The 14,761-nt window shown below is 38.6% G+C and overlaps 1 protein-coding gene across 3 annotated transcripts in view; it reads right to left on the minus strand.

Moving 5' to 3' along the window:
• Window positions 1–13,184, minus strand: part of PARP4 (poly(ADP-ribose) polymerase family member 4) — a 40,961-nt gene extending 27,777 nt beyond the window's left edge. For 2 of the 3 annotated variants that reach the window (XM_085216226.1, XM_085216225.1), the window contains exons 1-11: window positions 13,075–13,176; window positions 11,797–11,929; window positions 11,199–11,394; window positions 10,119–10,242; window positions 9,275–9,344; window positions 8,575–8,688; window positions 7,792–7,941; window positions 6,471–6,608; window positions 4,335–4,508; window positions 1,476–1,636; window positions 993–1,130 (exon numbers count right to left, since the gene is read on the minus strand). In XM_085216226.1, the coding sequence (XP_085072352.1) occupies window positions 993–1,130; window positions 1,476–1,636; window positions 4,335–4,508; window positions 6,471–6,608; window positions 7,792–7,941; window positions 8,575–8,688; window positions 9,275–9,344; window positions 10,119–10,242; window positions 11,199–11,394; window positions 11,797–11,929; window positions 13,075–13,157 (1,481 nt within the window). In that variant the 5' untranslated portion in view covers window positions 13,158–13,176. Of the gene's footprint in view, window positions 1–992; window positions 1,131–1,475; window positions 1,637–4,334; window positions 4,509–6,470; window positions 6,609–7,791; window positions 7,942–8,574; window positions 8,689–9,274; window positions 9,345–10,118; window positions 10,243–11,198; window positions 11,395–11,796; window positions 11,930–12,962 lie in introns of all 3 variants that reach the window. The other variant, XM_019612271.3, reaches the window with a different exon arrangement.
• Between the last annotated feature and the right edge of the window lie 1,577 nt (window positions 13,185–14,761).

Raw genomic sequence — 14,761 nt, forward strand, 5'->3', positions numbered from 1 at the left:
AATGTTAGGTAATTTGTATTAGATTTTAGCTATGAAAATTATTATGAGACCTGAATTCATAAAATTCAGTAATAAAACTAGATATTCTGTTATAACAGCAAATTATCATAATCTAAAAATTTGTCATTTAAAGTGGTCACAGGCAAATCATAGAATCAAATCATCTGAGTTGGAAGGGACACTTAAAGGTCATCTAGTCCAATTCCAGCTGCAGTGAAGGGAGACCTACAGCTAGTCAGGTGCTCAGAGCCCCATCCAGCCTGACCTGGAATATCTCCACCACCTCTCCAGTGCCTCATCAAACTTCTGTAAAAATCCTTTTTCCTTACGTCCATTCTAAACCTCCTCTATTTTAGTTTGAAACCATTCCCCCTTGTCCTGTCACAACAGACCCTACTAAAGAGTCTGTCCCCTTCCTTCTTACAGCCCCCCTTCAGATACTGAAAGGCTGCTCTCAGATCTCCCTGGAGCCTTCACTTCCACACTCTGAACAGCCACAGCTCTCTCACCCTGTCCTTGTAGGGGAGGTGTTCCAACCTTTGGGTCATTTTTGTGGCCCTCCCTTGTTGTGCTCTGACAAATAATGTATAGAAGTAGAAGGAGGACACCATCAATGGACTTATTTCCTGAAAGAGAATAAATTATCCACATGGCCATTATTCTCCTATTCTCTCAATTCTGTCATCTTTCATCTGGATTTAAACTTCACTCCTCCTCATCGTAATCAAACAGCTGCATCTCAATGCTAACCCAGCTGTAAGGTAATTACAAAAGGTTGATTTTCCTTCCACAGGCCTGCAGAAGTGTATGAGCACTCATATAAATGTTGACAGTAAAAATTAGTTGAAACATAATGCAAAAGAGCTTCAAAAAAAAAGCATTTTAAAAAAATGGAAATATACTTAATAATATACTGTTAAAACATATCCAGTGTCACAGACACACACACACACACCAAAAAAAAAAAAAAAAAAGGTAATGTAAATTTTTACCTGGAAAGAATTCCCATGAAATTCCTTACAGATGATGCATGGAATAAAGATCGAACATTTCCAAGACTGCTCATAAATTCTGCTGTTTCACTTACTCTGCCAATCCTATATACTTGTAAAATTCTCACTGAACAGCCACTGCAAAAAATTTGAGAAGATCTTTGGTTTAGAAAATGTGTACCTGAAGCCCTATTCATTACTTTCCAAATATTTTGTAAAACACTTGGAAATAAATATTGAGAAGGAAAATGAGCAAAACTAAAAGACAAATACCTTATTGAATTGAAAAATTGAATATGAGCATTTTCAGTTTTTGCAGCTTCCATTTGATTCTAGCGTAGATAAATCCTCTTGTTCTGCAATCCTATTAGCTAATCAATACTACAAAGTAGCAGAACCCGATAATTCAGTCCTACTTAGAAGTATTTTGTGCATTATAACTTGCACGCTATTAGAATCATTGTATAACTGTTAAATACTCACTTATAATTGTTTTTCAACACTTGTCGTTCAACATTGAGAAATTCATCACTTATTGGACCAATGGCATCAATCTTGCACCTCAGGGCCTGGTACTTGGCCAGAGATGATGGGTTTGGGCATGATATACTTGTTTCCCGTACATTAAGCATGTCTCGCATGAGCTAGGAAATGAAGACAGAAATTTGTGAATATTTGATACATTTTAATTAAGAAAACATACAAAACAGAATAAAATTATATGCAGTGACAGTGGAGTAACAATGAAAAGAACATGCAAAACAACATTTTCACTTACTAGATAAAGAAGTGAAATTAAATCCTATGAAAACAAATCAGAATTAAAAAGGCGTATGAATAACAGTGATAAATTACTTCTGTACAACTCCAAATCAAAGTCTGGATGGAGCCTGTTCATGACAGCTCCGCCAAACAGTACTTGTGCTTGGATATCATTTTGCTTTTGAGGCAATTTTTATTTAGATTGCAAACTTGTCACATTGTCCCTGATGCCACCATCCAGTTAGGGCAGTAGCATATGGCATTCATATAATTTTCTCACATCAGGAGAAAGAAGGGCATTGAACAAATAAACAAAGCAAAGAAAGATATACTTCACTGAGTCATGGCAAAGCTTTATGAGACATCGTAGTTTTTTTTATATCAGAAGTATCAAAAGGTTTTCATTATCAAAAGGTTTCCAAGGTTAAAAGCACTATTAATATTCATTCTTTTAGAACAACAAAGAGTTTCCTCTCTTTCTCTTTTCCCCTTAATTTCTTGTAACTTCTGAGTGTTTTTTGCCAAAACCAAAAGCTATAGATGGCATAATCTATGGAATTTACATTATAACTGAATTACAAGGAAGAACATTCCAGTCTGCTCTATAGTTACAACTGTGAGATCAGTGTCAGAGCCCTGAGTGTCCCCCTCCCCTCCCAAGGCTCTGGCTGCTGGGGCTCAGGGCCAGCTTTGATGGTGCAGCTGTGGGGCCTGGAAGAGAGCAGTGGGAAGACTCAGTAGAAGCCTGCTCCTTCTCCATTCGAGAGATACCTTTAAGCTGAAGCTTTTGCCCTTGGTTTCTTTGCTGAGCTGTATTGCAGATACGTTCAGACCCAGATCCTGTGGACTTGTGTTCCTTGTCTGACTGCAGACCAGACAGACAAGCCCAAAATGAGGCTTGTCTGACCCTGTCTAATGTCACCAGCAGTCACTGTCATCTGCTCTGCTCATCCTAATTGGGTGCTGTGGGACTGTGCCCCTGCCAGTGAAGTGACTGCCCTGGCCTTGCTCACTTTCACTCCAGCCCTGGCTCTCTGCCCTCATAGCCGCTGGGTGCAAGGGCTGCATTTATGTGCACACTCAGCTCACCTCATTGTCAGTCCCCGGGGCAGGCTGAGAAATTTCCCAGCTACTTTCTGCAAATGGACTGATTTGCAGCAGAGTAGCTGAACACCCGATTGACTGAACTCCTGAGCAGCTTAAAAATGAACTGACAAATTAACACAGGAGCAGTGGAGCTGTGGGAGAGATCCCTAGAGATGCCCCTAGGCAGAGCAGCTGTGCTTAGACCTACTGATAAATGCTGCTTGCAGTCCAGGGAACTCCCCTAGGTTGTTTTTGTTGTAAATGTAGGAACAGTCCAAACTGTACAGAGATAATTTGAAGTTAGTTATCTCTAAGAAACTGTTTCTGCACAGACATATAACTACTGGAGAGAGTCCAGCGGAGGGCTACAAAGATGATTAGGGGCTTGGGGCATCTCCCTTGGGAGGAAAGGCTGAGAGACCTGGGGCTGTTCATTCTGGAGAAGACTGAACAAGGATCTTATCAGTGCCTATAAATATCTAGTGGGTGGGTGTCAAGAAAATGGGACCATGCTTTTTTCATGGTGCCCAGAGACAAAACAACAGCCAATGGGCACAAAGTGGAACACAGGAAGCTCAATCTGTATATAGTTTATAGCAGCCAATAGAAACTGATTGTGTGTATGCTGGATGGTTGCCAGCGTCAGCAGGATGATAAACATCAGTTTTGTGAGTCTCATTTAATCCAGCTTCAGATGCCATTCACAATGATTGTGGGGGAATCTATCACCATCTAGATGGCAACTGGCTTTCCTCTTCCATGTATTCAGTTCAGTTCCCCCTGCAAACGTTACTTTATTTGTAAGATTCCACGTGGGAGTTGACTGTACCCCTGTACTCAGTACTGGCAAGGTTGCACCTCGAAGTACTGTGTTCAATTTTGGGCCCCTTGCTATGCAAAAGACACTGCTGTCTTGGAGTATGTCCAGAGAAGGCCCAAATGAAGCTGGTAAAAGGTCGGGAGCACAAATCTTATGGGGAGCAGCTGAAGGAACCGGGATTGTTTAGTCTGGAGGAGACTCAGAGGAGACCTAGTTGCTCTCTACAACTGCCTGAAAGGACATTATGGTGAGATAGGTGCTGGCCTCTTCTCTCAGGTGACTAGCAATGGGACAAGGCAGAGTGGTCTCAAATTGCACCAGGGGAAGTTCAGGCTGGATATTAGGGAAAATTTCTTCTCAGAAGAAAAAGTGAAGTACTGGAACAAGCACCCCAGGGAGGTGCTGGTGTCACAGCCATTGGAGGTTTTCAAGATAAGAGTGGATGTGGCACTGAGGGATATGGTTAGTGGTCATGGCGGGGATGGGTTGATGGTTGCACTGGATGATCTTAGTGGATCTTTTCCAACCTTAATGATTCTATGATTTCAGTAAATTATTTTTTAAACCCACAGTCTGACTAGTTGTGCAGTGCAAAATATCCTGTTAATTTATCAACTGACTTTGTTCAGTGTAACAGTGCAGACTGGGGCTTACTAGCAGTCTGGAAAAGCTACCTGGCACAGGTCCTGTTTTGTAGATAACAGCCTTTTGGAAACTTCATAGTCTATTTCAGTTTTGTGACGTATAAGTTGATAGAATTCCATCATCATCTCTTGCAGTGCTGCCTCATCAGCTCCCTCATTGAGTGCATTCTTTACCTGAAGCAAAATACCTTCTGCTTTGCTCACCTTTAAAAGAAGAGATTACTGAACTGAAAAACATTACAAAATTAATGAAAGAGCACAAAGCAATAAATACTGAACGTGAGTGAATTAATTCCATATTGAAATAAAAGTTTAACTCTTTGTTAGTGAAATGTGCACAAAAATTTACTTGCATCTCAGATATGAAGCCAGTTTTAAAAAGTTGGATATTATTCAGCCGTCATACTGGACAAAGTACCCCAGAAGAGCTAAGAGCCAGTATAATAATTCCTCAGAAGTAAAACAGTTTGAATCATGTTGAAAGATAATGACCCTTCACATTATTTCAATTCACACTGTTAGCTTTAAGGTATCATTGAAATAACTGCAGAAATAACATGATAATAAATTTTTTGATAAATTTCTAAGTGCACTGGTTTATCCTAAATACGTAAAGTTGAACAAAGTACCATTTATAAAATGCAACCTAGTGATCAAAAATAATCTTATGAATCATTTTAGACAGTTTGTCTAGCAGGTAGGATATAGACTTGCTTGTGTCTCCGTATATTCATTCTCAATTGGAAATTTTTCACAGAATACTCTGTTATTTCATATTATTATAACCAATGGCAACAGCTGGTAAGATGCTGTCATCAGAGGAAGCACAGTAGTCTTACTGCAGTTCAATACTGACCTAAGGCTGGACTCAGTCTCACAAAAGCCTTTAAGAGGAAATTGGACAGTTAATCTAACTGAACAGCAATCCACTTCCTTGTTTCAAAAACCCAGAGATTTTTTTCTTCCTACACAAATGCTATTTCTCTTACCAACTAATTATAAGTGGGAAAAGGTAGTGAAAACAGTTTTAGTATATTCTTACAGACTGATGCATTGGACTGCAGTTCTGTGATTCAGCTTTTCCAAAAGCTATCAATGATTGGGCATTTTTTATGAAATGATCAAATATTTATCAAATTTGAAATATGGTAGGGATCCTGATAACCAAAACAAATGCACCTCATAAAAAGCATCTACCACAAACAGCACTTCCTTTCTATTTTTACTGTTTTATAAAGTGCACTTGCTACTATCTCTGAGCAAATGTATAAAACAATACTAATGTAATACTTACCCATCAGAACCTACATAAATGTGTATTTCCATATCAAAAAGTGAAAGGAATATTTTCCTATGTAAGACAATTAAAGAGAATCAAGAGCCTTATGTCTTAGTATGAGGGCAAAATCATTCCATGTTTAGGGAACTTCTACTGGCAAAATTTTTTAAAATCGACCTAATTTCCAGGTTATTTTTTTCCTTCATTAGTAAAAGAAATTAACAAAGTTGCAGTCTCATGCAGCTGTAACTTAAATTATATTATATTGTAAGTTAAGTTAAATGAATAAACATTAGACTCCTAAATGTCTAGGAAGGAAAGCAAAACCATAAGGTAAGTGGAAAAATAGGATTAAATAAACCATAGAGTTAATGAAGGATGGATAAGCAATTACTCTCATTAACAGTTATACTATATGAAGAACTTAACAACAGTTAATTAAATGCTAATTATTTGTGTTGTCTGATAATACACAAATGCATTATAATTTAAATGATTTTCCTAATACTAGAGAGAGGCTGACTGAAATATGGTTGAAATATATTGGCAGGAGACAAGAAACTGCTACTATGCACTATTTTCTGTAACCATCTTCTTAGGGAACTTGATTTATTACGCAGAAGGGATCCTACAATAAACATTGTATACATTTCTATAAAATGGAAAAGACAGCCATCTGCTCTAGGGAGTACAGTATGCTTTTAGTGTCATAATTCTAAAGCAAAATTTGAGGTTAAAATTTCTGAAGCATGAATATGTTGTCGTATTGGAATACTCAGTGTAATTACCAATTCCAATGTGAAACACAACATTCCTGTTTGCTGGGGAAAAATTACTTATAATAGCATTCACTATGTGTTCTCATGGAGTAAAAAGAATTAACTTACATCATTTAGGCTGATGTTGTTCACTGATTCAAGTAGTAGACTATCCAGGTGGCCAAGAGCTTCTGCCCAGATCAACTCCACAAAATCACTAACTTGTTGACATACAGTACTTGAATTGATGGATTCTTCTAAAAGTAACTGTAGTAAAACAAACACAAATCAGTGGAAAGACAAAAATGTAATGTGAGAACTTTCTTGTTCACATAAACAATACGGTTTGCAATACACATTTATGCTTAATTTAATTGCTTCAGTCCCATCAACTTGCAGGGAAAGTTTGTCTTCATAAATTCTTTCAAGTGAAGACTACGGCAGGCAAGTGGCTGTGATTTGTCTTTCTGAAATTTCAGATATAACATGTTACAGATTACAGAAGTTGATTTGCTCAATATCTTTATCATTACATAGTACTATCAGGTATAAGGCCTTTTTACACAGTAGATAAAAGAACAGATATAAACACTGGAGATAATGTAACTGTAAAAAACAAAAAATTGGAGCAGTAAATCAAAAGGAGAATAGAAGGGCCATGAATATCATTGCAATTCATACGTCCAGAAAGAAAACAGATTTTGTGATCTAAGGAGCACTGTTAAAATATTTTCTTGAGCTTTTTGTCATTGTTATTCTTTAACTCCAGCAACTGCCATTAAACTTGATGTCGTTAAACAATTCTCACACATTTGGATACATTACTTGTTTACAAACCATATGGCCCCTGCGGTCACTAGATGACATGGATGTGGGACTGATCTATCCTCCAGCTGTGTTCTAAAACATAAGTTAGCCATGATGGGAGAGAGAAGCACATGAAGTACGGTGAGAAAGTAAATGGAAAAAAAATTGGTCCCACTGCAACCATCCTAAACAGCAGTAAACATTGAATGAAAACTACTTCAGAGAGCAGAATTCTGCAGCAGTTGCCACTGGGGGGACTTCTGTTACAGATTTTAATGACATCTACACCAAGCCTATGATATCTGTATAGTTTGCAAAATAATTATGACAAAGTCATACATGACACAAGAATTCTGGTTGCTATATTAGTACATCCTTTTTTTTTTTTTTCAGAAGGTAATGGACCTACTGAGAATAAAAACTATAGTGAATATGATTGTATTTGCTTTTAGTGTGTTTAATGACTTGCAACATTCAGTCAATATTCTTAAAAAAAAAAAATCAGAACATTTGCATATGAACAATTTCCTTTAAGATATGACTGTATCACTGTAGTACAAACAATGTTTACTACGTCCAGAAAACTGGAAACTGAAATAAATAACTAAGGACAGAAAAGTGTAAATACACAAATTGTACAAGCCTTTTGTAATTCTGTAGAAGCTAAACATTCTGCTTCTGGTGGAAAAGTTTCTCTGAGCAGGAAATCCTGGCTCTTCAGGTTTGCAACAAGAATATCATAATTTTCTCTTATTTCTTCAGCAGTCTTATTTATTAGGAATTGTTTATTTTTCTGAAAATGGAAAAAATAAAGTTAGATGGAGAAACAGATATTCAGATTTGCTGAAACAATTTACCAGACACAACAGTAAGAATTGACAAATCCACACAGCATTTGGGATGTGATTGAACATGCTGCCAGCAAGGCACTACTACCATGAGGGCTCATGGGACAAACAGGGAGCTCCACATACAAACCCCACAGTGACAAGATGGTTTCACCTAGGTGTGTACTGGAAAACTTGTTCTATCATTTGAGCTATTCCAAATGCATCCTCCTTTGACTCTCAAGAGTATGTCCAATCTATCATCCTTTGCAGCATTTTAGCAGTTAAACATGTCATTATACTGTTTAGTCATTACCAAGCACTTGTATATGAGTATATCAGGCACGTGCATCCAGGACCATGCTGTGTTGCTGTCAAATACCCAAACAGTTCTTCCAAGAGATTTGCAGGCAAACACAATGTAAAAGGGACAAGTATGAACCAGACCTCTTACTTTAAAGCTAAGAGAATGACCTCCTACTATGTAAATGCGAGAATCGGCCTGCAAGTAAAAATGAAGAACACCTAGTGCTCTCCAGGACAGGAGTGCTCAAGGTCTCCAAAGAAAGAAACAGGTAATGTCAGTAAGTGGCTCATACCTTGGTTCCATTTGAAGCACTGAAGTGTGCATATAATCGAAATAGAAACTCAGACTGTTCTTGAGAACAATGTAACTCAATAACTACAAAATCCTTGCTTCCCTTGGAATTAATCTGAATGGAGAGAGAAATGAAGACCCCAGCCCCCAATTTAATACATAGGCATGTTTCATTCACATTATATTCACATGATATTGCAACACATACTTTCCCACAGCCTACTTAATTTTTCAACCCACTTGGAACTGTACAATGGCTAAGAAAACAAGCAGAATTATTATTATTATTATTTTTTAATATCATAGTAATAAGAAGAAGTTCCTCTCAGGACTTCACTGTATTGATTGATGTACAATTCCATCATTGTTGTGTTTCAAAAGATTTTTAATAAAAAAAGATTAATGCTTAAAATAGATTTAAAACCTAACAGCCATGATAAAATATATCTAGCCAGAAGCATGTATGTGTTATTCTACTGCAACAACTGGGTGACAACACTACAGTGATAACAGAGAAGTTTTATTTTGGTAGAATTAGGTCACACTGAAAGACAGAAAGCACTGAAGTTCTTTTCAGTACAGCTCTTTGCATTGCAGGACATGGTAACATTAAAGAGTTATTGCTGATGTGTGTGAAATCACAAAACTTTTACTCATCCACTGATCCTCCTACACTGTCTCACAGTAAGAGACAAGCTTACTTTTTCAAGGACATTGTATTTTGCAACTTCAAAATCTTGAGGAAAAAAAGGAGCATTTTCACTGTAAAATCTGGAATAGAATCAGAAATTAAATTAAAATTTACAATTAAAACCACACGTACTCAGCAAATACTGTGCTATTACAGGCTGCAACATCACATCCTACGGTAAGAATTAATATAAGAAAATAAAATTATTTTTAAGCCACAAAATAACAATAAAAATTTTTTTGAGAAATCCCCTACTGCCAAGCTGCTGACCCACACAAGGAGGCGTAAGTATCTGGTGTGAACTCGAAGATAATAAACTCGATTTCAGACCTCATTCTTTAGAAACACTTTGGAAGCAACAAACTAAATGGACTTCCACTGATTGACTGCATGTTAATTTTTTTAACAGCTTGGTCAGCATCAGCTCCCTGTGGTGCCCAATGCTAAACCCTCCCTCATTCTTAACTTTCTAAACCCTCCCTCATTCTTAACTTTCACGTTAGGATACGTACATCTAATTGTATCATTCAGCATCAGAACATTTAGATCAAATATAAATTCTAGAACACCCCTGGAGAGTAGCTATATTCCTTATTTAACACTGAACAGCAGCCTCTGAAAGTGAAAGCTGCATTTTATTAATAGATTTAAAAACAGGAGTGTTGGAGCTGGCTCTGTTCCTTTATTTCTATATAGGTATAGAAAATGAAAAAAAGCTTTTTCCTCCCCTGCACTGTTCTTAAGGTAAGGAATCATTTCTGATGCTGAAACAGAATGGAAAATGTATTTTTTTCTTTTATATAATTATCTACATAGCTGAATCAATATGCATCTTTAATTTTGTATTATTTTACCTGAGAGTTCCCACTTCGAATTCAATTCTCTTGTCACTTTCTCCTACAACAGTAAGATTGGTATCATTGCTTTCATTTTGATTTGTGGCAATTTTATTTTCAGAAGATGACAAGTCTTCCGAACCTGCAATCAAAACCTTTATTTACTTCATATAATATAGCTTCACTAATTTAACATAACCTATGATCACCTGCCTTGATCTGCTGGTGATGCTTTGCCTAATGCAGCCAAAAATGCTATTAGCCTTCTCGGCAGCAAGAGCATATTGCTGGCTCACATTCAACTTGTTGTGCACCAGGACCCTGGTTCTGTTCTGCAAAGCTGTTTTCCAGCTGGGTGACCCCCAGCATGTACTGGTGCACAGGGTTCTTCCTCCTCGGTGCAGGCTTATTGAACCTGAGCTTCCTGTCAGCCCATTTCTCCAATCTGTTCAGGTCTCTCTGGATGACAGCATGACCCTCTGGTCTATCAGTTGCTCCCCTCAGTTTTGTGTAACCAGCAAACTTGCTGAGGATACATTCTACCCCATCATCCAAATCATGAATGAAGGTGCTGAAGAGGACTGGACTATGTACTGACCCTGAGGCACTCTGCTCCTTACTGGCCTCCAACAAGACTTTGCACGACAGCTCCTCCAGGCCTGGTCATTCAGTTTTCGATTCACCTCACTATTCAGACCATATTTCAACAGCTTCTCTATGAGAATCTTATAGGAAGCGGTGTCAAAGGCCTTAGTGAAGTCCAAGCAGACAACACCCACTGCCCATCTTTCATTTATGAGGCCAATCATTTCATTTCAGAAACTTATCAAGCTGGTTAGGCACGACTTCACCATGATGAATCCACACAAATAACCCCTGATGACTTTCTTGTCCTACAAGCTTTCGGGAATGGTTTCTAGGATTAATTCCTCCAACACATTTCCACCTTTTTTTTCAGAAAAAAATTGTATTTATGTCACCTTTACTTCCAGTATTTATGGCTGCTGATTTATTAAAAGTTTATTTGAAACACTGACTTTCTAAAACATTATTTCCCAAACTAACAGATAAATGGATAAACCATGCAAATACACCTACCATGTCCACCTGGCCATTGGTTAGAAATGTTGCCTTGTGATGTATTAACCTCAAATGCATCAGTTATTAAAAGCTTCCCATTTTCAACTGATTTCCAAACAAAATCTACATATAAAACAGGCAGCTGATATTTCTGAGTAATTTTTAGATCATGACGACTGAGGACATTGGCATTATCCACAAGAACATGTGTACACTGAAAGACAAATTACAATTAAAGTCATTATGCACACAAAACTACAGTGTTAATCCAAATATTGTTTATTTGCAATTCAGGCTGGTAAAATCCTACAGTCTAAAGGAAACATTTAAAAACACAACAATTTTGGACTGGATTTTAATTGAAACATACTTCCTGGTTATACAAGAAAAAACCCTTCCTGGTTCTTTTGGAGAGACAGAACATTGCTCTTAATTTTTTATTTATTTTTAAGGAGACATTTCAGTACTACAGAGATAGATGAATTAGAAACATAAGCAGAATATTTCCAGTGAAATATTGAACAGAGAAATATTTCTCTACATGAGGAACAATTAAAACTCTATGATGCTTTCAACATTTGGTATTTTCCTTCAGAGAAACAAATCTAGAACTTACTTTGTTATTAAGCACAAAATTAATTACTCCACCATTTTCTTTTATGCATGCTTTCAGGCTGTTCCTCTTCTGAATGGGTAAGTACTTCACTTTAATAAAGAACACACAGTTTTCAAAGATTGTCATTGCTCTCCTGTTAAAATAGAAAAGGGTTTGTTTTATTCTGTTGGCTAAGAAATCTTTATTTCCTATTATCCACCTAAGATGTTATTTATGGAGAGAGAACAACATAATTCATTTGAATTTGGGGTTCCAAGAAAACCTAGAAAATTAACACTATCAGGTGCACATTTATATATGCCTGTATAATCTGAATTACAGGAAGGGCCCAAATCTACTACTACCCTACACCTCTGAGAGAACCAGCAATGTGCTGGTTGAGGTGAGGCATATAGCAGCTCGAGGATCAAAGGGCACATTAAATTGTTATATACTTATATTTTGTGCCTCTTGCGTTTTATTGTCTGGCAGTACATTTGTCATAAAGTACTCTCTGCTCATGCACAAGAAAACCCCTGTAACTCTTCTTTTAAGATGCAGACTTATAACTTGGCTCAAGTAGATTTATTTGAGTCATATACAAAAGAAAATGTGCCACTGCCAAAAGCTTTCGATATTAAAAGCATAGAGGGCACTGCCTTCTTTTGCACTGATTTTTGTATGCTCTAATTTCACTGCAAATTCTCTACAGCAGATTCAGGACACTGCTGAAATTTCAGCAAAAGTCACCTCCTCAGGAAATAATGGATTCCATTCGCACAGCCTAACCCAAAAGATTATTAGGAGGGTACTGAAATACATACAAGCTGTCACAAGTCCTGCCAACATGGTGTATCTTACCCAGAAACTCAAGAAGCAATTGAATTGTTTGTGGTGCAAAACTCCACAAAAATATTTCATATGACATTTGCTTATGAAAGTTATACTGCTAAGAATTTGGAAAAAATACTGAGATAACTGATCTGTATGTAAACTTTAAGTGAGCAGTAAGACGAAAGGAAAGCTTGAGGGAAGGGCAGATTCACTTCCTCAAAGATTGCCTGCAAAGTGAAGTTCCCCCCACCTAGCCAACAAAGCTTGTCTTTGCTCTCAGCGAGACAGCTATCCAGTGACTCCTGATCCCACTGCTCTATTTATACTTTAGGTGAAAGATGGCTTACACTCACCTGCTCAGGCAGCTCCCTGCCTGAAGGACCTTCTGCTTCTCTAGCAGAGCGAGGTGCAGCTGAAAAGCCTGGGTGGAGGGAGGGAGGATGGGCTAAGGCAGCTCACACCCACCTGTACATCGCCCAAAGGCACAGCGGCAGCAGTTGTGACCCTGACAAATAAACAAACCGAGTGACCAAGTGACGTGCAGTCATCTGCGGAATAAGGAACACTAACACTTCCGGTGCTTCAGGGAGGAGGAAACTCACTGTTAAAGCGCAAGTGAACTTTGAAAGACGCTCCAGAAAGCTGGAAGTAAAGCTGAAACCTCTCCAGACTGTACCCAGCAGCTTTTCTCTCTGCTGAGTGAAGTGGGCTTTATTCCCCCTTATTGCTGATGAATGCTGCCACCCAATATTAGCCTCTCTTCGTTAGCAATTTCCCCCGAGGATCAAACTTATCAAGGAATTTTAGCAAAGTGTTTGTCTTTACTCTTCTTGAACTGCAGAGTTTCCACAATTCAAAATCAGAATAGAAAACGACAATATTTAATGTAAGAGTGAAGAATGGTAAACAGTTTTATAACTGGAAGAAGGCTGATGCAGCACTGAATAAGAAGTTATGCAATGGAGAGTTGCTGACAACTGTCACTGGTTTAATTCTTGCAATTTCAATTTGTCTCAATGGAGATCCATGAGCTTGTAATCATGATCAGCTTGCAAGTTTGAGATCATCATTAGTGATAGATTACGCTTTTGACAGAGGAGAGCACCAAAGAGAACTTTTTCCTCATTCAAAAATAGACTAAGAATAACCTGGAACTCAATGTGGGCCTTCAGTGTGCAGGAATACTGAATTTTCATGAGGATGTTAATGCACTAAGTGTGATGTTGTGCTTGAAAAGGCAGGGGTAGAAATCCTTGTGGTTTGTTTTTTTTAAATGTATTTCCAGCACTGTAGCTTCCCACTCTTAATGCAGAACTCAGCTTCAGGAAAGCTGTGCAGGTGATATATTCATAACTGGCTTAAGTGCAGGAAAGGTGATGGGAAGTTTGGAAAGAGCCACAGCTGATATGAGATTTAGCAGTCGGCAGCTGAAAGATCTGCCCTGGTTTTAACGCAGTCTGGAGCTCGGTCCTGTACCAAGGTGCAAAGAGGTGCAAAACTGAGGCCCAGCTAGCAATGTGCCACCAGGTCTTGGAGTGAGATTCTCCACTGTTTGCTGGAGCTCCGAGGAAACTGTTTTGCTCAGTAAGAGAATTCCTAAAGAGCAAAATGTTGAAAACTCTCTGATGATGGTGACAGAACGTGAGGGAATGGCATGGAGCTGTGTCGGGGGGAGGAGGGATGGGTCAGGTTGGGATTCTGAAAAAGTTTTTCAACATAGATTAATGGAATATCCTGAATTGAGAGGGACTCATAAGGATCACCGAGTCTAACTCCTGGATCCGCACAGGAACAGCCTGCCCAGGGCAGTGGGCACAGCCCCGAGCTGCCAGAGCTCAGGGAGCGTTTGGACAGTGCTTCCAGACATCGGGACTGGTTTTTGGGTGGTCCTGTGTGGAGCCAGGGGTTGGACTCAGTGATCCTTATGGACCCCTTCCCATTCAGGATTGGGGACGGAAAGAACCCCAGGTGGTCCTGTGACTCTGTATGCTTTCTGCGCATTTATCCTTTCACTCCACCCTTACTGCAGCTATTTAAAGATTAAAAGGGCAGAGGCAGCTACAAGGAAGGCACGCTGAAAGCGCACAGCCCCACCCGCCCAGCAAAGGCACGGCGAGCGGAAATTCCGGGTTCGCTCCGCGGTCATCTCCTC

The sequence above is a fragment of the Meleagris gallopavo genome, chromosome 1, assembly GCF_905368555.1.
Source record: "Meleagris gallopavo chromosome 1, MGAL_WU_HG_1.1, whole genome shotgun sequence".
Classification (NCBI taxonomy): domain Eukaryota; kingdom Metazoa; phylum Chordata; class Aves; order Galliformes; family Phasianidae; genus Meleagris; species Meleagris gallopavo.